The sequence below is a fragment of the Somniosus microcephalus genome, chromosome 2, assembly GCF_052327205.1.
Source record: "Somniosus microcephalus isolate GS21.2 chromosome 2, FLI_Smic_1.0, whole genome shotgun sequence".
Taxonomy (NCBI): Eukaryota; Metazoa; Chordata; class Chondrichthyes; order Squaliformes; family Somniosidae; genus Somniosus; species Somniosus microcephalus.
The window spans coordinates 7,872,900-7,900,870 of NC_140988.1; the positions used below are offsets into that span (position 1 = coordinate 7,872,900).

A 27,971-nucleotide genomic window follows, 5' to 3' on the forward strand; every position below is an offset into this window, starting at 1 on the left:
TGCAAGAAATTTCACTGTACAAGTTTTATTTACACAGTTCTTGTTTTTACACTTTTAATACGTATGCTTTTTGGGACCATTTTCCTAATTCAGCCTTAATAACCAATGCAAAATAGATTCTTCTAAGGATACAAGTTTTAAAATACAGCATAACAATACAAAACATAGAGGATTTCAATATATCTCAACATCTCGAGCAAGGAATGTAATTATTGTATTGCAATTTTAAAAAAACCAAAATACACGTTTTTTTTTTTTTTTTTGAAGAGAAACCCACACACTTGCCCAAAAAGTAAAAATCACGACTAAACTGCGAAAAGCTTGTTCAAAGTTAAAGTTTAAATTAAACTGTGGATTCTGTATTAATGCAGCAAGATTTAAGTAATGCACATGACAAATGTTGAATTCTACCAATTTAAAACGATATGCCCAGTCCCAAAACACGCATTACATCTCATGATCTAAATTAACCACGCTGCTGCTGGAGCTTTTTAAAAATTTGAAAATCAATGAATAAATTAAACCTAACAGCCAACATTAAGCATGGATTACAGCAAATCTTCCTGTTTGCTGTACAAAAAAAAGTCAGAACTGAACTAAATTGCTAAGTACTACAACATTCGGACAAGATCTTCTTAACCCTTTCCCTTCCAAAATTACTAAATGCTTATACGAGCCCCCACCCCACCAAAATAAAATGTCTACATTGTGCCGTATTTAGTGTAAGGAAAACTACTCTTTTTAAAAAAAAAAACTTGCATCTTTTCAAAATATTTCACTTTACAAGTTATCTTTAAACACTTCCAGAAAATGTCAGGAACCAAATGGATTCATAAAACATTTTGAAGGGAAAGGGTTATTTTCACAGAATACTGAACAAAGTCAAAGATAGAAAACTGACTGAAAACTTGCAGACTTGTGTAATATTAGAATGCAGTCCCACTCTGCTTACTAGAAGCTTTGGTTGAATTTGAAGTGTAGATTGCTTTACGCGTCCAGTCTTCTAGTGACGAGCATAAAACTGGTGCCTTCTCAAACAACATACCTGTTCTTGGTTGTCGATCCACTTTTTGTGGCAGTGTCTGTATGGGACTGGTAGCCAATCACTATTTTAGGAGGAAGCCCTAATCTTTCCTTGTAAATTCTCCTGTTGTGAACAAAGAAAAGCACAAATAATTAACCTATTGAAGCTGGTGCTCTCCTTCAAATACCAAAATGGTTTCTGAATTAAATGAAATAGCAAATCAATTACTGCTCCGCCCCCCGCCGCCGTGCTTTACCACCTTTAGAAGGTTTACATTCATCGGAGCATTAGTGAGCTATGCTAGTACTGCTCCCATTAAGGAAAAGAACATTAAGCGGCTTAATTAATCCAGCAACAGTAAACCAGATTCCCACCCACCCCACCACGCAGCTCTTCCCAGTTTAATGTCACGAATTAGCTTTTGTACAATCCTTGCTACAAACTGCAACATCTAAAGCCCAATTCGAAGACGCGGCAAATGGCAGCGCCCATGTTGCCGAGACAAAATGCTAAAATGTAATGACCTGCCTTTGGTATGGCCGTACTCTGATAGCAAAGTTGTAAAGGCCACGTGTAAATGAATAAACAAACAGTCAGCTAAATTTAGGGGTTGTGGTAAACTTTTAAAAATTTGATTCCATGTTGATTCATGTGATTCCACCCTCCCCGGACAGGTGACAAACTAAATGCACTCCAAGATTAAAAAACTGACGAGTCTGCGAAATCAAAGTAAAGTTTTGCAAAAACTTTCAAAGGGACCACATTAAAAACAAGATCATGTGAAAAAAGACAAGATGAAAAATAACATGTTTCTTGTTGTGCTAACAGAATTAAATATTAACCTCAACCGTACCAAAATTTATGGGATTGTTCAGCAATAGCAGGTAAATCTTCTAGTTCCCCAACTTCACTGCCTGCCAGCCTCCTTATTTCCTACCTTTTTTTTTTAAACCACTCTTTGAATTGGGGCTATTGTGTGTTCATATATCTACACTTATGCTCATGGCATGACCAGACTATCCTCACCGACCTTCCACGCAGACTCAGTCAAGGTAACTAACCACAGCGTGGCTCTCCACAGGGTCCAGGCTCAGCTCCAATCATCTCATGGGTTATGTCCAATTTGAGATGCGTGGCTACGAGTGCACTAACTCCTTTTCAGCCGGTGACGCTCAACGCGACAGTTCAGAAGATTAGATCAGCTCGATTCAGAACGCACGACACCAATAAAGGTTTGTGAGCTGGTTCCCACAGTTACTGCATTTTCTACCATATGCACGCACACACGCACATACATACGCACACATACATACACACGCACGCACATGCACACACAGTAACAAAATTCGGACAGGAAACCAATCCAGAAGGCAGGTTGGAAAGATTGATCATCGCCTGTGAAATATAACCCCCTTCCCTTTCAGTAAGATACCTCTATTTATAAAAAATATCCTTTTAGATGCCAGGAACTTGCTTAATCTTTAATAACAAAAAAAAGAGGCTTGCAGCAACGCTGAATTTGCTGCGCAGAGTTTAAAAAAAGAGCCATCCTAAACTTGGGTTCATATGTTCCACATTAAGAGCAGCCTCCCCCATTGCCTGGCTTGGCAGCAGAATGGTAAAGCATACTTTCATAACGGCATCTAGAGAAAATGGCAACTGTCGCCAAAACAGTTAATGCGTGTTTGATGTTCACTTACCCTATATATGTGATAGATTCTCTATTTTCACAATCAGTCGTCCATATCGCTATTTTATCACCTTTGTTTCTAACATTAACTACTGCACCGCAGGCGTCGTCACTATGCTCATCAAATGCTTCTCCTATAAGGCACAGCAGCTTTTTTGAGGGGAGGGAGGAAGCAGAAAGAAAGGACAAAAGGGTAAAAGGAATTAGTGAATCGTAATGCCAGCTTTGCACATTTAAAACAAAACAGATTAAAGAAAACCAAAAACGTATGGATTTGACGTGCCTCTAAAGCCACGAGGTAATTATCTTTCGGATGAGACGTTAAACCGAGGCCTCATCTGCCCTCTCAGGTGGACGCAAAAGATCCCGTGGCCACTATTTCGAATTAAGAGCAGAGGCGTTCTCCCAGTGTCCTGGCCAATATTTATTCCTCAACCATCATCGCTAAAACAGATTATCTGGTCATTATCACGATGCTGTTTGTGGGGGCTTCCGCGTTTCCTATCTTATACCTTTTGAGGTGTAGTCACTTTTAGAATGTCGGCAAGCTCCCAAGGTGTTTTAGAGGGGAGGGGGAAATCGGGATCATGAGCGTAGAACCAGAGCGCGGGAGCCAATGTTCCGTGAATTTGTTTGGTGCTGCGTGGCCCCTTTAAGGGGCCCTGAAATTTTGTATTGAAAAGCTGGCTGCACGGGATCCCTGGAGTGCTGCGCAACCGAGCAGCTTACAGGGAACATTGGCAGGAGCCAGCAAGTGCATGGAGACTAAACTGGACAGGAATTTTAGAAAAAGGGGGAAAAGTACTTACAGTTTCTAACCAAATACGATCCAGGTCTGATTTTCTCTGTTGCTTAGAAAGGGTAAGCAGCCATCTCCCACCTCGCTTGTTTTTCTCATCCTCCCACATAGGTTCAATACCATCCTGCACAGAAAACAGGGAGCTCACTATTTAACTACAAAACAAAGGTCAGGTGTGAGAAAAATGCTAAATTTTTGCTGATTACGGAGAACATTTTTTTATTTTGTTGTTTCCGAATTAAAATTGATCCTTGCTGGCCGATACTGAAGAAATACAGAACAGTCCCGTCTTGTATGCCCTTGGCATCAATATACAGGTGTAGACTGTTCATATGCAACACAAGTGGTTCAACATGCTGAATGTATGCGCACACACACACAGAAACAACTTCAGTTCAGTGTCTAGAATTGATTCTTGGACTCTGTAGACTGACATTAAGCATTATGTTGCCCTCGCACAACGTTGAGTCATTCCAAGGCTGTTGAAAAGACTTCATCCACACTGTGCAAGAAACATGTCCAGAATAGGGCATTTTTAGGCCTTTATGGATCGATTCCCTCTTCCCTTTAAAGTATTGTATTACAGGTAGACTATCCTTTATCCGAACTTCCAAAAACCTCTAAAAACCGAAAGTTTTTTCGTTCAGCGTAAGTCGTGCGCACGACATGACCAGAGTGGCGCACGACTTACGCTGAGCAGGGCAGAGGGTCACAGAGTTCCCTCCTGGGTAGGAGATTGCAGGCCGAGCCGGGCAGTGTGAAGGAGATACCGGGAGAGTGAACCCAACAATACAGCGGCCCGTCCGATATTCTTTTCTCCACCCCCCACCCGACCCGACCCGCCCGATATTCTTTTCTCCCCCACCCGACCCCCACCCCCGAGCCGATCCCCGACAAATTTCCCAGTCTTATAAAATACCTTCTGAAATCTGAAAAATTCCGAAAACTGAAACTCAGCTGGTCCCAAGGCTTTCGGATAAGGGATAGTATACCTGTACTAGTATTTTACTGCTTCTGTGCATCATTTTATTTATAAAAAATGACAAGCTTTATCCTGAATGTAATGCTGAGAGTGTCTTTACTGCCTTGTGGAGTAGGTAGGAGAACATGCTACATGGTCGCTGGTGCAATATACCATGGTTAAGGGGCAATTGTTAGTCCCTGTGGCTCACTATCCCACACACTGCATGTTTGAGAGAACTCAGGTTTGCTTATAGAAACTGCGTCTTTGCTGTGAACACAGCTTAAATAGAAGAAAGTCTGGACCATAACAGATGCGATATCCACTACAATTCATGCTAAATCAAAAGTTCAGAGACAGATTAAGTGATCGAAATTGATTTAAGGATGTTAAATATAATTTCAAATAGATTTAAAGGAGTCGATTTTCAGTTCTCTTGCGATAATCACTATCCAGCAAAGCAACCTTCAACGAAAATTTCTATAGCATTCCTGCACAAATGAGGAGACTCCCATTCACATCTTGGCTTCGACTAAAATTCACACATCTCGCTCTCTTATCCCCCCCTGCCTTCACCCCAATATGAACAGTAATAGGACCAAATGGAAAGCGTTTCAGGAAGGCATAGCTCCACAATGGGAGAGAGTGGGGGTGGAGAAGAAGTAGTTTTACATGAGGCTACACCATTTAGTCCCAGACAGCCTGGGTAGAGATTATGTTGATACCCTCAGCTGTCAGAGCAACACGTGACTCTGAAAAGAAATCTCTCGTCAATAGTAACATGGAGCAAGCTGCAAATATGGACGATGAAACTGAAAGATAAGTGATAACGTGATTAGTCAATCGAAAAATCAACTCGATGTTTAATTATTTTCCCTTAGTTATTTGCGCATTGTTAGGTTAATGCTGTAACTTAACAGGAAAAAGTGAATTTCACAGCTTTACAAGCATGAACAGCTACTCACCTTGAAGAGAGAGTAATCACAGCCTGATATTAAATTACTGCAGAGCTGGATGTGATTGTAAAGGCTGTGAGATGGAGAAAAGTAAACAAGAATTAGTCAGAACACGGGGATACAAAAATGTTGCTGTGGTGGCCCAGTGTAAATTGGGGAGAGATACTTCCCTCGTTTCTACACACTTGTCACATAGAAACATAGAAGATAGGAGCAGGAGTAGGCCATTCGGCCACTCGAGCCTGCTCCGCCATTCGATGGGATCATGGCTGATCATCCAAATTCAGTACCCTGTCCCTGCCTTCTCCCCATATCCCTTGATACCTTTAGCCTTAAGAAATATATCTAACTCCTTCTTGAATATATTTAAAGACTTGGCCTCAACCGCCTTCTGTGGTAGAGAATTCCACAGGTTCACCACTCTCTGGGTGAAGAAATTCTTCCTCATCTCCGTCCTAAATGGCCTACCCCTTATCCTTAGACTGTGACCCCTGGTTCTGGACTCTCCGACCATCGGGAACATCCTTCCTGCATTTAGTTTGTCCAGACCTGTCAGAATTTTATAAGTTTCGATGAGATCCCCTCTCATTCTTCTAAACTCCAGCGAGTATAAGCCCAATTGACCCAATCTCTCCTCATACGTCATTCCTGCCATCCCAGGGATCAGCCTCGTGAATCTTCGCTGAACTCCTTCCATGGCAAGAACATCCTTCCTCAGATAAGGCGACCAAAACTGCACACAGTACTCAAGGTGTGGTCTCACCAAGGCCCTGTACAACTGCAGCAGGACATCCTTGCTCCTGTACTCAAACCCTTTCGCTATGAAGGCCAACATACCATTTGCCTTCTTCACTGCCTGCTGCACCTGCATGCTTACCTTCAGCGACTGGTGCACAAGGACACCCAGGTCTCGTTGCACTTCCCCTTCTCCCAATCTATTGCCATTCAGATAATAGTCTGCCTTTCTGTTTTTGACACCAAAGTGGATAACCTCGCATTTATCCACGTTATATTGCATCTGCCACGCTTCTGCCCAATCACCCAACCTGTCCAAATCATCCTGGAGTTTCTCGGTATCCTCCTCGCAGCGCACACACCCAACCAGCTTTGTGTCGTCTGCAAACTTGGAGATATTACATCTAGTTCCCTTATTATCTAGATCATTAATGTATATTGTGAATAGCTGGGGTCCAAGGACCGATCCCTGCGGTACCCCGCTAGTCACTGCCTGCCACTCGGAAAAAGACCTGTTAATTCCTACTCTCTGCTTTCTGTCCGCCAACCAGTTCTCTATCCAAGTCAATACCTTGCCCCCAATCCCACGTGCCTTAACTTTACACATACGTACACGTGCCGATACTTCATTGATTGAACTGGTTGGTTTGTGTGTGTAACTCCTTGTGTACAAGTTTCCCCGCCACCCTCCTCAGGAGATTAAACTTCCATACGTTCATGCACATTTCTTGATTTAAGCTGACAAAAGCAAGTCATACTCTACTCTTCCATTACTTATATTACCCACCTTAAGCAAAGTCTCCCTCAAACAGATTGCCATCCAAACTGGGGAGGAATCACAGGAACAATTGCCGTGAGAATTTTGCACCACTGTCGTTTTCCCCCCATCACTGCCACTTTCTTAAAAGATGCAGTAAAGGCACCGAGGAAATTAAACCCACGAGAATGGAACTTCCAAGTTTGTGATGTTAGAAAGAGAACCGCAGACAGAGGGGGATCGTTCTAAGTTGGAGTTAACGGCATTCAAAGAATGAGGAAAACCCGCACAAGGCAAGTCGCAGTAATTAGCACAGATATATAGAGGCTTCTTCATTTTTTTGAAACGTCGAATCCTAACATACAAAAAGGACATAGTGATTATCCCACAGGAAGAAATGTCACTGAGACATTAAATCGAAGCCATGTGCATTCAGGTGAGTTTTCACCACTACAGGTAACTCGCTTTTATCCGGCACCGACGGACCGACGTGGTGCTGGTTTATCAAAAAGTCCGGATTACAGAGGTATAGTAAAAGGTACGAGAGCCCCGTACACGGCCACAGATCCAGGCATCCCTGTTGCATGACAACAGGTGCAGGAACCCCGGCCACAGATCCAGGCGTCCCTGTTGCATAGCAACAGGTGCAGGAACCCCGGTTACACAGCCACAGATCCAGGAACGGCCACTAATATGAAGTAAAACTTACCTGAACCTACTCCTGAATTTTGCCGGTTAACAGAGATTTCTGGTTATTTAGGTGCCGGTAAATCCAGAGTTTCCTGTACTATGCATAGGACATCATTTTGGGTCTCGCCTATAATTTGACAGAAGAACTAGGCCGATGTCCCCTTTAAGTTACGCGACCGCGCAGCGCTCTGCAGCTCCCGTGCAGCCGCTCACTCGGAAAAAACGCGCATGCGCGGTATTTTAAAAGGGGCCACACACCCAAAAAAAAGTTAAAGGGAACATTGACCAAGACCCAAGGCAATACCAGGAACATAGAACATCTTGTGTAAATTAGAAAACAGCTCCAGGACACTAAGTTAGTAAGCAAAACTGAATCGTCAGGAAGGGACCTTTGAATGAAGTTCATCCTCAATTTACATAGAACGATAACCACAGCCAAATACCATATCATTCTGTATTCTCTCTTTCATTCAACTTCCATATGAATAGTACACCAAAACAGGGGCACTCTGGGAACCTACATTTTAGGCCACCTCAGAGCACAGTGGCATCAAAGCACTTATACTGAGCTGCCAAGCCAATAATGCACAGCAACAGGAAATACACAGCAAGTCAGCATCTGTGAAGAGGAGACAGGTTAACATTTTGGGCATGAAACCTTTCTGCAGAACATAGTGAAAGAGCAGGCTGACATCCAAAAAGTTAACCTATCTTGACTTTCTACAAACGCTGACCGACCTGCTGTGTATTTCCAGCATTTTCTGTTTCATTAAAAAAATTCCAACATTTGCAGTTTATTCCCTCAATGCAGTCGACGGCATAACTGGATCGTCTTCCTGCCTTGTGGATTGCCTCAAGGATTCAAATACATCTTGTCCCGAAGCGGCCACTATACAGTGAGAATCTACCAACGGGGCAAACTCCAGATCGGCACTGAAGTTGAAGCAAACCCAGAGCTTTCTAGCTGTCCATAGGAGCAGGAGAAGGCCATTCGGCCCCTTGAGCCTGTTCCGCCATTCAATGAGATCATGGCTGATTGGTGATCTAACTCCATGTACCTGCCTTTGTCCCATATCCCTTAATACCTTTGGGTAACAAAGATCTAGCCATCTCAGATTTAAAATTAATTGACCGAGCATAAATTGCCATTTGAGGAAGTGTGTTCCAAACTTCTACCACCCTGTGTGTAGAAGTGTTTCCTAATTTCGCTCCTGAAAGCTCTGGCTCTAATTTTTAGACTCTGCCCCCTAGTCCTAGACTCCCCAACCAGCGGAAATAGTTTCTCTCTAGCGACCCTATCAGTTCCCCTTAATATCATGAAAACTTCGATCAGACCACCCCTTAACCTTCTAAATTCCAGGGAATACAACCCTAGTTTGTGTAATCTCTCCTCGTAATTTAACCCTTGAAGTCCGGGTATCATTCTGGTAAACCTACGCTGCACTCCCTCCAAGGCCAATATATCCTTCCTAAGGTGTGGTGCCCAGAACCGCTCACAGTGCTCCAGGTGTGGGCTAACCAGGATTTTTTACAGCTGCAGCATAACTTCTACCCCCTTGTATTCCAGTCCTCTCGATATAAAGGCCAGCATCCCATTAGCCTTTTTGATTAGTTTCTGTACCTGTCCATGACATTTTAATGATCTATGTACATGGACCCTCAAGTCTCTTTGTACTGCCACTGTTTCTAGCTTTTCAACATTAAGTACACTGTTCTATCCTTTTTTGGTCCAAAGTGGATGATCTCATATTTGCCACAGCTTTGCCCATTCGCTTAATTTATTAACATCTGTGTCAATTTATGCTTCCACCTACACTGCTTACAAAGTCATCTATCATTGTATCAGCAGCAAACTTGGATGCGTGGCTTTCTATCCCACCATCTAAGTAGTTATTCATCCACTAAGGAGTGCCCTTTTAAGGTAACCAAGAATGGACAGCAAGCTCTTGGGTGAAACCTGAAGCTTTTAAAATGGTACTTGAAATCTCATAAGGGCAATTGAGAGCTACTGCAAAGGTGAATGATACAATATTCTTCTTCTTCTTAGGCAGTCCCTCAGAACCGAGGATGACTTGCTTCCACATTAAAAATGAGTTCGCAGGTGACTGATGAGTCCAATGCGGGACCTACAGTCTCTGTCACAGGTGGGGCAGATGGTGGGTGGGGCGCTTGGGTTGACGTGCGCTCCTTCCGCTTGGCTTCCGCTTGCTCCCGGCGAAGAGACTCGAGGTGTTCGGCGCCTTCCCAGATGCTTCTCCTCCACTTTGTGCGGTCTTGGGCCAGGGATTCCCAGGCGTCGGTGGGGATGTTGCACTTTTTCAAGGAGGCTTTGAGGGTGTCCTTGAAGCGTTTCCTCTGCCCACCTGGGGCTCTCTTGCCGTGCCGGAGCTCCGAGTAGAGCGCTTGTTTTGGGAGTCTCGTATCGGGCATGCGGACAATGTGACCCGTCCATCGGAGCTGATTGAGCGTGGTCAAAGCTTCGATGCTGGGGATGTTGGCCTGAGCGAGAACACTGACATTGGTGCGCCTATCGTGCCAATGGATTTGCAGGATCTTGCGGAGGCAGCGTTGGTGGTACCTCTCCAGTGCTTTGAGGTGCCTGCTGTACATGGTCCATGTCTCTGAGGCATACAGCAGGGAGGGTATCACTGCTGCTCTGTAGACCATGAGCTTAGTGCCGGGTTTGAGGTCCTGGTCTTCAAACACTCTCTTCCTCAGGCGACCGAAGGCTGCACTGGCACACTGAAGGCGGTGTTAGACTTAGTCGTCGACGTCTGCCCTGGTTGACAGTAGGCTCCCGAGGTATAGAAAGTGGTCCACGTTGTCCAAGGCCTTGCCATGGATTTTGATAATTGGGAGGCAGTACTGTGTGGCGTGGGCAGGTTGGTAGAGGACCTTCGTCTTACAGATGTTTAGATGAGATCAAAGAAGGTGGTTAGGAAATTGAGGGGGGGAGGGGGGGATCAGTGGGCTGCATTCATCCCAATGGCTAGTAGTTATAAAGAAGTGGTGTCAAATAATTTCTCCCGTGGTAAAAGTCTGTTGTTGAATCGTGCATGAAAGGGCTCTGCTGGGTTAGTCCCAATAACTGGTAAGTCCAGTGCTTTATAACAAATCAAAGAGGTCTGGAGATAGCATTATGGAGAGAGTATGCCACTTGGCTCAACAGGCCACAGTTGGCTATTTGAATTGAGGTTGAAAAAGCCGCCAGTGTATGTTGCGTTAAGGAAGCCCATGAAGCAGCAGAGCAGTCCACAGCCCTCCTGAACAAGGTGCAAGCGATGGGAGTACACTGCTGAATCTTGGATTTTATCTGGGAGGTTTACTTCAGTTCCAAGAGCCTGGATGGGTGTCTAGACCCATCACCCTTGAAAGAAGAAGGAGGCAAAGTTGCCCACTCATTCTTTTCAATGTCGTCAGTAATGCGTTGGAGATATAATTGCAGGAACGATCTCTGTGTCTGCTCCAAATATTTAAAAGAATTGAGGGGGTTCTTTTCACAGACTCTGCGATGGAACTTGCGCGCTCCAGTTGTCATCTCAAACAATGGGCTGAGTGATTTGGTGGGTCAGCAGGAAATTCCTCACTGCTTTGTGATGATAGGCTGTGTGGCTTTGACTAGTTAAACTCAAGCAGCACCCCATCTTACACTTGGGGGTTCCTAAAGCCTTGGCACTTTCCAAAACCAGCACCTCAATTTTTTGGTCTTGAGTAAACTAGGGAAAGCTAAACAGAAGCAGGTAAATGGAAAATCCTACATATGTAAGTTTTGCAGTACCTTGGTTTGGAGACTCAAGCATCCTGATGGGGTCCCCTCACCTATCAAACATCCAGACCAAAAAATAAAAAAGTGACCTCTAACTTTTCCGATGAATCCTGCCCTACCAAGGGGTAGATAGGATTACAGAGAAAATACAGTACAGAAACAGGCCATTCAGCCCAACCAGTCCATGCCGGCATTTATGCTCCACTCGAGCCTCCTCCTGTCTTTCCTCATCCAACTCTATCAGCATAACCCTCTTTCTCTCGCGCTTATCTAGCTTCCCCCTTAAATGCATCTATAAAATTTGTCTCAACTACTCCGTGTGGTAGCTAAGGTGATCTATTGAACTATCAAACTTGTTAATCTTCAGTTAATAGCCCTTCATAAAATCTCATCATCAAAAGAAACACTGCCCGGATTGACAAAAGTCTTTCACTCCATTTACATAAAAGGTTGTTTCTTGTTCACACAAAGTCATACTTCCCTTCAGCAGATAGAATTTTGGCACTGTGATTTTGAAACACAAGACAAATGAATACTGGACACAATTAGAGGCAATAAACATAAGCCTCAGAACTGGCACATCTGCATGCCAAAAACAATGGCGAGTCTGAAGTACACGTACAGCTGACTAATCTTCAAAGCCAAGATGAGAGCGATGAATGTAATTGAAAGAAACTGAAGCCCAGAACCCAGCGAGGGTCGTCTACTCCTGTTAATTTCTGCTCAAAAGCATTAAATAGTAGCTTGAATTGCACAATTTAAATCAAACCACACAAGGGTCTTTATTTGTTCAAAAAAATCTAAATTAACAGGTAATTCAATTTGAATTAGGGAACTTTGAATTAAGTGTAGATTTATTCAGAAACAAATTGAAATCCGCACAAAAGGTTGCACTTTCCAACATATTAAACTACTGGTATGCAATGGGTTACTCTGCCTAATGCAGACAATAGGTAAACGTACAAAGCAATGTGCACTTTCTGCAAGTTGTTGTGTGGACTGATCTATGGCATTCAACAACATGAATACCACATCTACATGGTGTTGGGGAAAAGGGCTGGGGAACAAATCCTGCTCCATTTGATGATAAAATGGCCCATGGTCGTACTATCCCAGCTCATACTCCTTTCACTCTTGTGCACATCCGCACTCCGAAAGAGTCCAGGGTCACCTTGCAATCAATGAACCGGTCACATGGAGCCCTACTGAGCTTCGCTATCCAAGAAATGCTAGAATGGAGAGAGATAGATGGGCAGCCACTGGAAGATCCATGCACTCAATGCAAAACTCAGTCAGATATCTGCATGGACCAGCCTAGGCATGTGTGGAGAGGTCAACAGGAGCAACTCTGCAACCCACGACCCCAGATGGTGTCAGTGAAAACTGGCACAAGAGCTTCACAGACTACTGTTAAACTTCAAATTTGAACAAATGGATTACAGATCCTCTTTGAAACACAGGATTGCAGGAAGGAAAAGATTTAAAAGCACTTATAAACAACAAATAAAGTACTTTCCAGTTTGGTCGATCTGCTGTTAAGAGGGTGCAGCCATTTTTACAACGGAACAGTTAAAAACAGTGGCAGCTGAAAGCAGACAAGGTTTTCCACGTGGGATGTCATAGAAACATAGAAGATAGGAGCAGGAGTAGGCCATTCGGCCCCTCGAGCCTGCTCCGCCATTCAATGAGATCATGGCTGATCATCCAAATTCAGTACCCTGTCCCTGCCTTCTCCCCATATCCCTTGATCCCTTTAGCCTCAAGAAATATATCTAACTCCTTCTTGAATATATTTAATGAATTGGCCTCAACTGCCTTCTGTGGTGGAGAATTCCATAGATTCACCACTCTCTGGGTGAAGAAATGTCCTAAATGGCTTACCCCTTATCTTTAGACTGTGACCCCTGGTTCTGGACTCCCCGGCCATCGGGAACATCCTTCCTGCATCTAGTCCTGTTAGAATTTTATAAGTTTCAATGAGATCCCCTCTCATTCTTCTAAACTCCAGCGAATATAAGCCCAATCAACCCAATCTGTCCTCATACATCATTCCTGCCATCCCAGGTATCAGTCTGGTGAATCTTTGCTGCACTCCCTCCATGGCAAGAACATCCTTCCTCAGATTACCTACAAACTGTTGTCTGCAGAGACTGAACAATTGATGTATTGCATTAGGGCAACTCTCCAATTAGCTTGTGTCCCCCAAAAAATATTCTGTCCAATGTGAAGCAGCAATTGTACCCACAGCCCAATTTTTAAAATGAAGTATAAAACTACTGGTCAAGTTAGTGGCATTGTAAGGAGATTGCAGTGCTGTTATAAACATTTACATATGTGCATATAAAATTGCATTTGTAAAAGACTTCACATATAGTATCAGTAAATTAAGTTCAAGCAATATGCCATTCAATACATATTGGCCTGGATTTTCCAGGGCCTGTGACTGCGTACACTGCAAGTGCCCCGCAAGTTCTGGGTTTCCGTGTGTGATGCGCAGGCGCGAATACCCGGAACTTGCGATGTCAAGTTTCAGCTCGACAGATCGTACGAAAAATGGACATCCGCCGGCAGAGATTTGTGCTATTCGCCCACGAAACTGACGACTGGTAAAAGCAGGTGTAGGGCCTTCTTTTACCAGCGTAAGGGTTTAAAGAAATATTAAAATAAAAATTTTAAATCATTTAAACTTAAAAAAAAAACTTTAAAATTAATTGGTTTGCTTTGCTTTTTTTTTTAAATGGCCTTATTAACCCTTGTGTTGCTGCTTTGTGATGTGAATCTGTTCGCCCAGATCCTTTTGCTCCTCTACCCCATTTAGACTCTTATTATCCAAGCAATATGTGGCCTCTATTCTTCCTACCAAAATGTCACAACTCAGTTATACTGAAATTCATTTGCCAATTACATGCCCATTCAGCAAGTTTATTAATGTCATCTTGTAATTTGTCGTCGTCTTCCTCAGTATTTACTATACCCCCACCACCCCCCAAAAAAATTCGGTGTCATCCGCAAATTCTGAAATTGTACTTCCAATTCTCGAGTTCAAATCGTTAATGTAAACTGTGAACAAGTGGTCCCAGTACTGATCATTGTGGACCACCTCACACCTTACAGCAGTGACGCCACTTCAAATAGTACTTCATTGGCTGTAAAGCGCTTCGAGATGTCCGGTGGTCGTGAAAGGCGCTATAGAAATGCAAGTCTTTCTTTCTTTGCTAGTGTGAGTAGCAACCCTTAACCCCTACTCTGTTTTCTGTTGTGTATCCAAATTGCTATCCATTTTACTACTTGTCCCCCCAACTCCACCTGCTGACCTTAGGCAGGAGTCTACTCTGCTGGACCTTGTCTTTTTCTTTAGTTTCAATTTTACCCATCTCTTTATTCAGCCATTGTGTTTCATTATTGGCTAGTTTGTTCTTGTTTTTTAGCGGAATATATTTCTCAGTAACTCTGCGCTAGCATTCAACCTCTTTCCTCCTCTGGTTCACAGCAACACGTTTCGAGTAAGCACGAGACTTCATAGTGGAGTATATGGAACAGTCTTTATTGCTACACATCGACTGTTAACTCTTAACTCCCCAAGATGTCCAACGCGTTTTTTATTCGTTTATGGGATGTGGGCGTCGTCGGCAAGGCCAGCATTTATTGCCCATCCCTAATTGCCCTTTAGAAGGTGGTGGTGAGCCGCCTTCTTAAACCGCTGCAGTCCGTGTGGTGAAGGTGCTCCCACAGTGCTGTTAGGGAGGGAGTTCCAGAATTTTGACCTAGCAACGATGAAGGAACAGCCGATATATTTCTAAGTCAGGATGGTGTGTGACTTGGAGGGGAACTTGCATCTGCTGCCCTTGTCCTTCTAGGTGGAAGAGGTCGCGGGTTTGGGAGGTGCTGCCGAAGAAGCCTTGGCAAATTGCTGCAGTGCATCTTGTAGATAGTACACACTGCAGCCACGGTGCGCCGGTGGTGGAGGGAGTGAATGTTTAAGGTGATGGATGGGGTGCCAATCAAGCGGGCTGCTTTGTCCTGGATGGTGTCGAGCTCCTTGAGTGTTGTTGGAGCTGCACTCATCCTGGCAAGTGGAGAGTATTCCATCACACTCCTGACTTGTAGATGGTGGAAAGGCTTTGGGGAGTCATGATCACCATTTAAAATATTTCCCCCCAGTTTACCTTCCCCAGTTCTGTTCTCATCCTCTCAAAATTAGTCTTTGTCTTACTTATGTCTTTCTCAATCATTATTTTAAACCATATTATGTTTTGATCACTATTGCCCAGATGTTCCCCATCGCTTACTTTGCAGTTGCAGATCATTATCAGAAATCCAAAAACTGATCATCTCTCTGGCGTCTTAACCAAAGGAAACTGCATGAGATGGGGAAATCGAGAGAGGAGTTCCCCCCCCCCACCAACTCCCATAAAAGGAAAATAGTTGTAGTTGTTGGAGGCCAATCATCTCAGCCCCAGGAGATCGCTGCAGGAGTTCCTCAGCGCAGTGTCCAAGGCCCAACCATCTTCAGATGCTTCATCACTGACCTTCCCTCCATCAGAAGTGGGGATGTTCGCTGATGACTGCACAGTGTTCAGTTCCATTGGCAACTCCTCAGATAATGAAGCAGTCCATGCCCGAATGCAGCAAGACCTGGACAACATTCAGACTTGGGCTGATAAATGGCAAGTAGCATTCACGTCACACAAGTGCCAGACAATGACCATCTCCAATAAGCGAAAGTCTAACCACCGCCCCTTTGACATTCTATGGCATTACCATCGCCAAATCCCCACCATCAACATCCTGGGGCTGGGGGGGGGGGGGGGGGGGGGTGTCACCATTGACCAGAAAGTTAACTAGACCTGCAACAGCAGGTCAGAGGCTGGGTATTCTGCGGCAAGTGTCTCACCTAACTCCCCAAAGCCTTTCGACCATCTACAAGGCACAAGTCAGGAGTGAGATGGAATACTCTCCACTTGCCTGGATGAGTGCAGCTCCAACAACACTCAAGAAGCTCGACACCATCCAGGACAAAGCAGCCGGCTTGACTGGCACCCCCATCCACCACCTTAAACATCCACTCCCTCCACCACCGGCGTACCGTGGCTGCAGTGTGTACCATCTACAAGATGCACTGCAGCAACTCGCCAAGGCTTCTTCAGCAGCACCTCCCAAACCCGCAACCTCTTCCACCTTGAAGAACAAGGGCAGCAGGCGCATGGGAACACCACCACCTCCAAATTCCCCTCCAAGTCACACACCATCCTGACTTGGAATTACATCGGCTGATCCTTCATCGTCGCTGGTCAAAATTCAGGAACTCCCTCCCTAACAGCACTGTGGGAGTACCTTCACCACACGGACTGCAGCGGTTCAAGGCAGCGAATCACCACCACCAAGGGCAATTAGGGATGGGTAATAAATGCTGGCCATGCCAGCGATGCCCACATCCCATGAATGAAAAAAGCTACTTTTCAGTTTATAATTTCATGTTTTTACTTACGCCCAAAAGTCTTCCACTGTATCAAATTTGGATATCAGGCGCAGATTTGCTTGCCAAGTTTTGTTTTTGTCATTTTTAAAGAACCAAAGTGCCCATCTAGAAGAGAAATTATAGAAGATTAGTATCTAAGTGTGCACAAATGCAACAAAGAACAGTCCCTGAAAACTTTCAAAAACTATCAACGAAATGAAGGTGAGGAGTGAGCCTGGGTACAGTGGGACAGACACTGGCCTTTCACTTCGAGGATCTGGGCTGAAATCTATTCCAGGACATTGGAACTGAAGTCTATTTTGTCTATTGGCTGAAAAGTTCCTTCATAAAAGGAATTAGGGCAGCCCTCAAACTTGCTCCCGTTTTCCACCCCCACTGGAAAAACCCTAATCTAGTGTCAATAATCTCGCTCAGAGGCAACAAAACACTTACTGAAAAATTCCAACCAAAGTACAAAAGACGTTGCTCGAGGGGGGTCAGGGCTGAGGGCACGTTGCTGTGACAGAGCATCAGACTTGATGCTCAAAGTGAAAAATATTTTATTTGCTACAACCAACCTCCTTTACCTCGAACAAAAAAAATCACAAACAGCCAAAATTCTACAAGCAAACAAATTTAAAAAGAAAAAAAATATTGAATAAAAGGAACCGAGAAATAATTATAAATATACTGTTGTTACACCAATCCGTAGCAGTTTGAAAAGCAATTCATTCTGGACTTGGCAGCAGATAGGATTTTCCAGTCCCGGAGAAGATACATTTTCGGCACTTCCGGCATGCATTTTATTTCAGGTAACGTTAAATCATATTTTGAAAAATACAAGTTTCATAAAACAATTTGCATGGGGCGGGGAGGTGTTCTGGAACAGGTTCAGATTATGTAAATCACAATTAAAGATGTATCTAAGTAAACACAGCAGCCCTGCAAATGCCACAGAAGAATCAATCTGCATTTGCATACCACCTCATTACATCCTGAGGATGTCTTTACAACCAATGGATTACTCACTTATTAATGTAGGCAAATGAGGCAATCAATTTACACATAAACAGCAAACCGCCAAATAATCTGTTGCTGGCGTTTGCTGACGGGGGGGGGGGGGGAAAAAAGAGAAATGTTGATCAGGACACCAAAATACTTCCCTGAACTATTTTGAATAATGCCGTGGGATCTTTTAGGTCCACTCAGCAGGGACCTTGGTTATTTGTCTCATCCAAAAGATGATACCTCCAACATTACAGCGCTCCCTCAGTACTACGCTGAGATGCCAGCCTAGATTATGTTGCCAAAGGTTAGAGCAGGAGGGAAGAAAATGTCTTAACACCAAGTTCTCCACCTCCCTACTGGTATACTCATTAAACAGCCACAAAGTCTGCTACATGGAATTTTTCATAGCCCCCATCAAAACCACTCCAAAATTATTCACAGGTGTCTGAGGGGTTCTGCGAGTTCTCTTTCCAACCAAGGCATGCAAAGTAATGCATATAACTGAAATAGATATTCATTTTAAAAATGCATCAAACATTAAGAATGGTCATAATTTTGGACTTTCGCAGTCAGCACTGGTACTGTGTAATCTTGTGCTTGTTCCGAAATAGTGCCTTCCACATTTCAAACAATTGGGAGCATCACAATGGTAGTCTTAGACGCCAAAGTAACACATTCATCTGAAATTCCGCTCTGCAATATTTTAGTGGAGGCACTAACCCATGTTAAATATGTTGGAAATTGCCAGTCTTGGTGCCGGATGGAACATATTGTTTGAAGCTCAGTTCAGGGTAATACAGAGTTCATCAGTTTTAGGGTTGGCTACATAAATCATATAAATGCACTTACAGGAAACTTTGGTTTATCCGGAGGTTATATGTCCGGAATACTCGATCTAACGGCAAAAATCAGGAGCCGTTTTCTATAAGTTTTTTTTAGTTCTTGTTGCTTTTTTTCCCCCCAGTCAGGCACTGCAAGGTCTGTAGCTAGATCAACAGCTTCAGCTAGAGACGCTTGCAGCTGCAGCCGACTGTTTAGAAGCTGTTGCTAAGCAACAGTGTTTGTTGTCAGATACGGAGATGAAAACCTCCGTATGCTTCAACATTAACTTTGTATGTCTGGCAGTTTGGATAGATCGGCAACAGCTCGGTCCCGTCGGTGCTGGATATCACAAAGTTTCCTGTAATAACACACCTGTGCCCTGGATCTATTCACACTTTTAAATGCCCATAAAGTCATTACTTTATAAACAAAAATCTTAATAAGTGCATGCCAGATTCAAAAGTCTTTACGAAAGCATTTGACAAATTGCGTGTTTAGGAAAAAAGAGCCATTCACAATTGGTCATAAAGTGACGAGATGCAATTTATGGCATTGCGTTAGGAGTGGAAAAGGGAGAGAGAGAGAGAGAGAGAGAGAGAGAGAGAGAGAGAGAGAGAGAGAGAGAGACTGGGGGAGAGAGAGGGAGAGAGAGAGAGACGGGGAAGGGAGAGAGAGATACTGGGGAGAGAGAGAGTGGGAGACAGAGAGAGAGAGATAGAGAGACGGGGAGCGAGAGAGAAATTGGGGGAGAGAGAGTCTGGAGGAGGGAGAGAGACTGGGGGGGAGAGAGAGAGACTGGGAGATAGAGAGAGACTGGGAGAGAGAGAGAGAGAGAGAGAGAGAGAAACTGGGGGAGAGAGAGAGAGAGACTGGGGGAAGAGAGAGAGACTGGGAGACAGAGAGAGAGATAAAGAGACGGGGAGAGAGAGAGAGAGAGAGATTGGGGGGACCCCCCCTCCTGCCCCCTTCCCCTTCCTCCCGTCACTCTCTCTCTCAACCCCAGTCTCTCTCTCTCTCTCTCTTCCGCCCAGTCTCTCGCTCTCTCTCTTCCCCCCCAGTCTCTCGCTCTCTCTCTTCCCCGCAGTCTCTCGCTCTCTCTCTTCCCCGCAGTCTCTCGCTCTCTCTCTTACCCGCAGTCTCTCGCTCTCTCTCTTACCCGCAGTCTCTCGCTCTCTCTCTTACCCCCAGTCTCTCGCTCTCTCTCTTACCCCCAGTCTCTCGCTCTCTCTCTTACCCCCAGTCTCTCGCTCTCTCTCTTACCCCCAGTCTCTCGCTCTCTCTTCCAACAACATGCCCTCAAAAAAGCCTCGGCACCGCCGGGCACCCCCAGCTAGTGTACTAATAAATGGTTAGTGGCTAAAGTGACTTATTAAATAAGCCAACGATACAAACCACCGCAATGCTGAGAGTTGTTGCTTTACCTATTTTGTAGCGGATGCTTTATGTAGTGTTCAGGCTTCACGATTTCTTGACTTGCTGCCTCAGTTTTACCTTCTTCTTCTGAAGACTGGGGTGGTGTAGTGGTTTCCTGAAGAGAAAAAGATTATGGCCAGAAATGTTAAAAAACACACATTTAATAAATCGGTATTGGGCAAGAGTTACACCGCAGCAAATGGTTAAGGATGTAGAGAGCACTAACGGGCCACATGAGCAGCAAACTTAATCTGTATTGCTCCTCCAACTGTCACTGGTAACTTTCGCTGGAACATTGACTGAGGGCAGGATCAGGATCCGCAGACAAATAGTCTACTGACTCAGTGTCTCGGCTCAGACATTTGGGCTAAGTGCTGCCAACAAAGCATGTGTTCCAACAGGAGATACGACTGTGAATGTTAGTTCTTTTAAAAGCAGCATCTATTTTGTTTTCATAGCATTTGGAAACAGTCACCGTAACACGCTTTCACTAATGTCTGCGCCAAGATTAACATTCAAAACCCACACAAAGCTCTCTGGATGGTAGAGTGAGTAAAGGTACACCCTGATGGGCTCAGGTTTAATCCCTGCTGGACGATCAGCTCCCCGATCTCAGTTGGGCAGCAGTTGCAGCTTTACATTTTGCTCTGTGCCCCCAGGTTAGGGAAAAAGGGATTAAGATTCAGTATTTCCGGTTAGAAATGACATGTAGGGAGCAACTGTTGCAGAGTTGGAGGGGGGTGGGGGCGCAAGCTGTCCAGGGCTTTATACAGGCCAACAGTTCAAGCACCTGAAAATAAAGAAACCTATCCTCTTCCCCCGATCCATATTGGGGGGACGAGTTTCAACGCTCCTCGACTTTTCCGTGCAGAGAATACTTTGTGGGTGGGGGCAGGATGAAAAGTGGGAGGAGGCAAATGTGCTCAATCCACAAGTCAATTCAATACACAGATGTTTCAAATGCAGATACATAAGAAATAGGAGGGGTGGGCTGTACAGTCCCTCGAGCCTACTCCGCCATTCAATAAGATCATGGCTGAACTTCCAAATCAACTCCACTTTCCCACTCTATCCCTATATTCCCTTACAGTGCAAAATCTATCTATCTATCTTAGTCCTGAATATATGCATTGACTGACCATCCATAGCCCTCTGGAGTAGAGAATTCCAAAGATTCACCGCCCACTGAGTGAAGAAATTTCTCCTCCTCTCAGTCCTAAATGGTCGACCCCTTCTCCTGAGACTGTGAACCTTGGTTCTAAACTCCCCAGCCAGGGGAAACAGCCTCTCAGCATCAACCCTGTCAAGCCATCTAAGAATTTTATACATTTCAATGAGATCATTTCTTCTAAACTCCAGGAGAATAAAATCGACATTTCCCAAAACAGGTGTCTTCATCAAATCAGAAAGAAGGAGCCAAACCACAGGTTATTTATTTCAGCACAGTGGGAGAAAGCCACACCAATAAGAGAGACCCATGTAGCTTGTAAGCTTATGGAACGCACACCACTGGTTACCACTGCACCAAATCAGAATTTGAAATGCACATTTGCAAGCTTCTGCACGGGCAGTTGTTGTAAAGTTTGCACACAGATTTTTTTTTGCTGGGGCTACTTCCTTACCCACTGACAGGGTACAGTGTGTACTGGCCAGTGCAGCAAAAACCTGTAATCAGGTGACCATCGAGAAGCAAACAATATTAGCCAAGTACCTCTTTGGAGCTCATAGTTGGGCTTCTTCCATACCCAGAGGTCTTCATAGTAACAGGCTTCACATTCTCACTTTCACTTGGGGATACAAGTGGCAGTCATTAGGCTGCGCTCAGCATTACTTTCATCTGCCAAACTAACAGCAACATACAGGATTGCCGGGAGCAGAAGAGAGGGAATTCAGGACTCGGTATGCTGAGCCCAACCAAAATTCTCAGGAATGGAAACAAGCATTACATAGTAAATTTAGGTAGGGCTGCTTACTTATACCTTGGCTGCCCCACACTCCGTGATCTGGGTAGAGCCTGATGCAAATAAATACAAGAACCAGACCCTCGACATACACCAACATTTTGTATCAGTTATCAGTCTTTTTGGGGGGGGGGGGGGGGGGCGGTATTATCCAAGAGACTGAATATGTAAACTAGTTGCCTCTGCCATTTTTGCCTTACTTAAATCTTGATCTACCCAGCTCCTTCTCTACAAGTATGCAAGTACTGTATCTTGAACCTACCTTTTATCGCAACTGCAGATACATACATTTGATATGCTACACTGAGACTATATTTTGAGACTTGGAAACTGTAATAATCACATTAGCAATATCTCAAAAAATACATAAAACGGAGAACTTGCCCTGAAAAGGAAATGTGCAGAGCTAAATAGAAGTTAATTTGTTCGCTTTGTCATACTGGATTTAATTCACTGCCACAGAAATACAGGGGGGGAAAAACAAAATGGAAAGAAGCAAGGATTTGTGGAGAAGCAAAAGAAAAGTTTGTATGGATAGTTTTTGGGAACAAATGGAAATAATTAGTTCCCTTTCCCTAAGGACATTTTAAAGCTACAGAAACAACTACAGGTACAAACGTTAATTGAAACAGGACAAATCCAGAGAGACCTTTTAATATCACCATTACTACAAACCATGAGAAAGACACAATTGGGGGATTGGAGTAATGCATACAACAACTTGCATTTATATAGCGCCTTTAACATAGTAAAACGTCCCAAGGTGCTTCACAGGAGCGATTATCAAACAAAATTTGACACCGAGCCACATAAGGAGATATTTGGACAGATGATCAAAAGCTTGGTCAAAGAGATAGGTTCTATTGAGAAATAAATGTTAGGCAGGACGTTGTGCCATTGGATCTTCTACATCCACCTGAACAGGTAAACGGGACATCGGCTAAACAGATCATCTGAAAGACAGCAGCTCCGACAGTGCAGCACGCACTCGGTAGTGCCACCTGTACCAGGTGCTTGAGTCTTTGGAGTGGGACTTGAACCAACGGTTTTTTAACTCAGATGCAAGAGCACTACCACCGAACCAAGATGTTCATGCTAAAACAATTGATTTTACTTGAAAGGTGAGAAAAATGAGTACTGGCTCTAATGAATCAAGAGCGTGAAGGGATGTACCTTACCAATACAATGTCCAGTACTGAGGAATCCCAAATGTACGCAAAACCACTAATTTCATTACCTGAATATATCTGCACATTTCCACTAGAACTAATCAGAAATATTGAAGAATGTTAAATTTACATTTATGAAAAACCCATACGTTTTTAAAAACTTTCCAATTTGGTCCAACTTCTTAGCTTATCTAACAGGTCCTGGATATGTTTCACGTTGATGTGCACTAAGCAAAAGTTGCACTTTAAAAAAAAAAGTGTTGAGTAACTGCGTTAAAAGAAAATAGACTGGAGCTCCCAGCAGATTGCGATGCACAGCAGAATAATACAAAAGTCAGGTTAACTAGCTCATGGACACATTGTTCACAAAACAGTGACAGCCACAAGCATCATTAACAGTAAAGCGAGAGGCCAAGCCCCCCAACGGTACTGAACAACCTCATCATATATGTGCAATAAAAGTACAAAAATATTCTTTACACATTGTAACAGCATTCATTACTTTTAATGGCTTTCTCTTTGGCACTTACTATGCAACTGAAATTTTTAATCAGAAATCACACAGTATCTTCAAAAAGGCAGTCCAAGATAAGTGGAGCAAATTTTAATTAATGCACAAAGCTCAGGTTATATTTTCATATTTGCCCTTGGGAAATTTTATAGCCAAGGATTGAGTTGTTTTGTATGCAAATACAGCAGCAAATTGACACAGCAAGATCCAACAAACAGCAAATGAGATAAGTGACCAGTTAGCTAGCCTTTTTTTCAGGTGGTATTGGCGGAGGGATGAATATTGGCCAGGATATCAGAAAAACTCGCTGCTCTTCAAATTGTGCCATGGGATTTTTTAAATATAAATCCACTGAACAGGCCGACAGGGCCCCAGTTGTACTTCTCAACTGAATGACGGCACCTTCCGACAATGCAGCAACAACTGGGTACCAATGTGCCCTCTAATTTTTTGGGGGGCTGGGCGGCCCATTCAAAATTGCGCGTTATGCGCAGTGTGTCCCTTTAAAAGCCGGCGAGCCGGCTGCGCGGGACCTCCAGCCGCACAGCTTAAAAGGAACATTACTGGGTACGGCACTGAAGCGTCAGTTTAAATATTGTGCTCAAGTCATTGGAGTGGAGTTACAAACCATGACCTGACAACGGCGAGAATACTGAGGCAAGCTGACACCGATAAACAGCCGCACAATGCTAGCAAGACACGCTCCTGTGGTGTTGGGGCTTTTTTTTTTTTTTTTTTTAAAAGTGGACTTAGGAGATACAATTAAGGATTCTTAAATTATGAAAGGGATAGATTTTGTCCAGCTTGATAAGTTATTTGAGATGTAAATGGATGGGAGAATTAAAGGGGCATAATTATAAAATACTTAAGAGTTAGGGAGACACTAGTAAGTATTTCTGTCCAGAGTCTCAGCCCTCTGGAGCAGATTACCAAATGTGCAATGAGTATGGATTTCTTGCAGTCCTTCCAGAGGAACTGGACAAGTTCCTGAGTCAAGAGGACACCAAGTTATAAGATAGGCTGCGGAATAGCTACAAATAGAGAGACTCAAGTTACTGCAGGATTACTTTTAATTGCCTTAGGGGGTTGGAGAGTAATTTCTCAAGTGTTTCTTTTCTCCCTAAATTGGCTCTTGGCTGTTTCTGGGAATCTGCATGACTATAAAGGCACAACTTGGCACCAAACAAGGCTGAGCCATTTCTGGATGGGGCAGGCTTGCTGAACCAACTGGGCTATTCCCCACCCTTTCCTGGTTTGAATGTTATTATAATACAACTCAGTCTCACAAACTAGATTACTCCTCCTCTCTATTAGTACCCCCACCTATCAGACATTAAAGAATGATCGGCCACCCTCACTATACTGCTGCTGGATCATGGTATTTTTGCCTCACATGTACATGTCTTAAAGTCAACAAAAGCAACAAAGGAAAACTTGGAAGTACTCTCACTTGAACCCACTCAATTTCAGTCATTTACATTATAGCTCAAATATACACAAATCCATACAAACAGCAAATCAGGCATTTAGCAACAAAGTACTTAACCCTGGAGATGAGTAGGAGGGGGGTGGGGTGGTACAGCGCATGGGAAGATATGAAGTCACAGAAATATCAATGTGTTGTACAGCTCACAGCTAAATCAAACTGTTGAGAACTTTGTAGTTTGTCTCCCTATAGGGAAGTTTAATTACATAATTTCCCAAATTCCACCCACCCCCCGCATCTGCTTTCCTGAAGGTGCTGATTCATGCTGAGATACGGTTCCATAGATGACAGTGATCTAGAGTACCTCAGCAAAGTGGTCATTCATCATGTGCAAGTCCAGACAGTAAGTGCTAGCAGACCATTCAATTGTACAGGGTCGAGCTGTTTCAGCCCTCGCCCCACATCAATACACATGCAGTTCCACCAGGGGTCACTGAATAGCTATCAACAGTGGACACCGGTTAACTTTTCATCTCCCTCGCAAGGGACCTTGCCACCAATTATTGTACCTGCCCCGCCACCCCAGATTCAAACTGACAGATCCCCACGTTACAAATACCCTAGTAAAATTAACATATTAAAATGGTAGAAGATACATTATAAAGGCAATGCAACCCCGGGCTTTGCTCCTTTCAGCAATATTTCATCCACTCAGGAACTGCAACATAACCCAGATGCCCATGCCGCTATGAACTATACGGCCAATTTGCGAGGGAAGAAAGTTACTGAATAGTTTATGCCCAACCAGAAGTAGAACCTTGTTACTATATTATTATGCTGTATACTGTCAAGTTCACACAGCTTTATTACCCTTTCAGTTGCTTTTATTTTGCTTAGAATACCCACCATATGCCACTGAGCAATCAGTGTTACTTAAATTGAGTGGGTCTTTCATAAAATCATTCGCATTTAGAAAAAATTGTCAATAAAATGCAAGTACAGTAATTGAATGTTGAGTTTTTTCTGAATGAGGGAATCATTCAGAGCATTTAAAAGCGCGAAGCAAGATCAAAATCCCATTTCATTCAGTTGTCTGACTGCTCACCCGCATATGACGAGTATGATGAACATAATAACAGTAAGTGAAAGGTTAATAATCCAAGTGAGCAGATATCATTTTACCATCTGCTAGCCTGGATAGCTCCCCCATCAACTGCAAATACTACACTGTAACTGGCTGTTAGGAGACACACAAGGGCCTGAGAGAGGTACACCATCCCCAATATTTCATTTCCCATGTGAGAAAGCGCCCACCTATTTCAGCTGGCAGTGACCGGCTAGAGAATAAGGAAGAATCACAGGTGCAAATTGTGAACAAGCTCTTTCAGGAATACAATCCTGAACTAAAAAAGTGATTTTTTTTAAAAATCTCAAATTAAATCATAGTCCTTAAGTTCACAATGTCAAATTCATTCAGGAAAGAAAATGCTCTCCCTGTGATTTTAGTTGTAAGCACTGTAACAAGTGATTTTTGAGCAACAAAAAACGGACACATTTTTAAAAGAAAACTCTTGACGAAACAGGGAGGGGGGGGGGGTCGAACTGGGAACACCTCATATGTAAACTGTTAACACAGCATTTTCATTTCGTTAATTTAAACACATAAAAAGAGCATTTCAGCGCAACACTGAAAAGTAATGGGCAGCGAGAGGAGGTGCAATGGGTGAGACACACACACACAAGCAGCGGGTGATGGACAGAGAGCAGCACCGTAACCAGGGGGGATGATAAGAGGAAGACAACCTCCCTCTCCCATTGCTCTGTACGGTCATTCATTTAAAATCACCGGATTCTGACGAAAGCTCACCGACCTGTAACGTTTAACTCGGGTTTCTCTCTCTCTCCACAGCTACTGTCTGACCCGCTGAGCTGTTTTCATTTTAACCTCTCTCTCTCGGGTTAGTATTTTAATGAGTGGTGTGTGAGGAGGAGGGGGTGGTGGAGGTTTTATTTTAAAGGATCCCGGCTTCTTTTGAGGCCTGACTCCAGTCAGGCGCCATGCTGCCGGGCCGGGCCAGGCCCACTCCCCTCACCGTGTGTGTGTGGGGGGTATTAAATATTACACGTGGTATTAAGGCGCTGATTGTCTGTGTCCGTTCATTCCCCTCACTCCTCCCCACCTCCTTCTCACCCTCCCTCCTTCTCCTCAGGCCCTCTCCCTGTGTGTGTGGGTAAAGGTCTCCCGGCCGTGAGCTAAAGTCACTCACCGACTCCACGGCCGCCATCTTGCGTCTGGCTCCAGCCCGCTCTCGAGCGCCGATTGAAGCGGCTCGGGTCACGTGGCGCCGGCCCGGCCTCTGTGTGGGGAGCGCGCATGCCCAGCTCGGCCCGGCGCCGCTCCACGTGATCCGGTCCGGGGGCGGCGCCTTTGTTTTCATTTGAAGAGGCGCCAACGGCCGCGAGAGGGCCACGCCCCCTCTCTTTATCTCTGGCCCCGCCCCCTCTTTATCCCTGGTCCCACCCATTCTCCATCTCTGGCCCCGCCCCCTCCCTTAATCTCTGTCCCCGCCCCTCCCTTTATCTCTGGCCCCGCCCCTCTCTTTATCTCTGGCCCCGCCTCTCCCTTTATCTCTGGCCCCTCCCCTCCCTTTATCTCTGGCCCCGCCCCTCCCTTTATCTCTGGCCCCGCCCCTCCCTTATCTCTGTCCCCACCCATCCCTTTATCTCTGGCCCCGCCCCTCCCTTTATCTCTGGCCCCGCCCCTCCCTTATCTCTGTCCCCGCCCCTCCCTTTATCTCTGGCCCCGCCCCTCCCTTATCTCTGGC

General features: G+C 44.3%; 1 protein-coding gene across 2 annotated transcripts; it reads right to left on the bottom strand.

The window, feature by feature from the left end:
* Positions 1 to 27,558, bottom strand: LOC147122535 (eukaryotic translation initiation factor 4E-like). 2 transcript variants are annotated; one of them, XM_086006353.1, is made up of 7 exons: positions 27,414 to 27,556; positions 20,088 to 20,194; positions 16,867 to 16,962; positions 5,440 to 5,503; positions 3,524 to 3,637; positions 2,725 to 2,864; positions 1 to 1,147 (listed from the first exon to the last, which is right to left on the bottom strand). In XM_086006353.1, exons 1-7 carry the CDS (start codon positions 27,429 to 27,431, stop codon positions 1,033 to 1,035), a joined length of 654 nt encoding a protein of 217 aa, XP_085862479.1. In that variant the 5' UTR covers positions 27,432 to 27,556; the 3' UTR covers positions 1 to 1,032. The 2 variants fall into 2 exon arrangements, with proteins under 2 accessions (XP_085862479.1, XP_085862490.1); XM_086006364.1 differs by lacking the exon at positions 16,867 to 16,962 and having other exon boundaries at positions 27,414 to 27,558.
* Between the last annotated feature and the right edge of the window lie 413 nt (positions 27,559 to 27,971).

Excerpts from the sequence above, each read along its gene's own strand:
- LOC147122535 (XM_086006353.1), bottom strand. Across the intron at positions 5,504-16,866 it reads ACAGTGGAAGACTTTTGGGC|CCTTTACAATCACATCCAGC; the intron begins GTAAGTAAAAAC and ends TCCATCTCACAG. Across the intron at positions 2,865-3,523 it reads ATCGTATTTGGTTAGAAACT|CTGCTGTGCCTTATAGGAGA; the intron begins GTAAGTACTTTT and ends CCCTCAAAAAAG.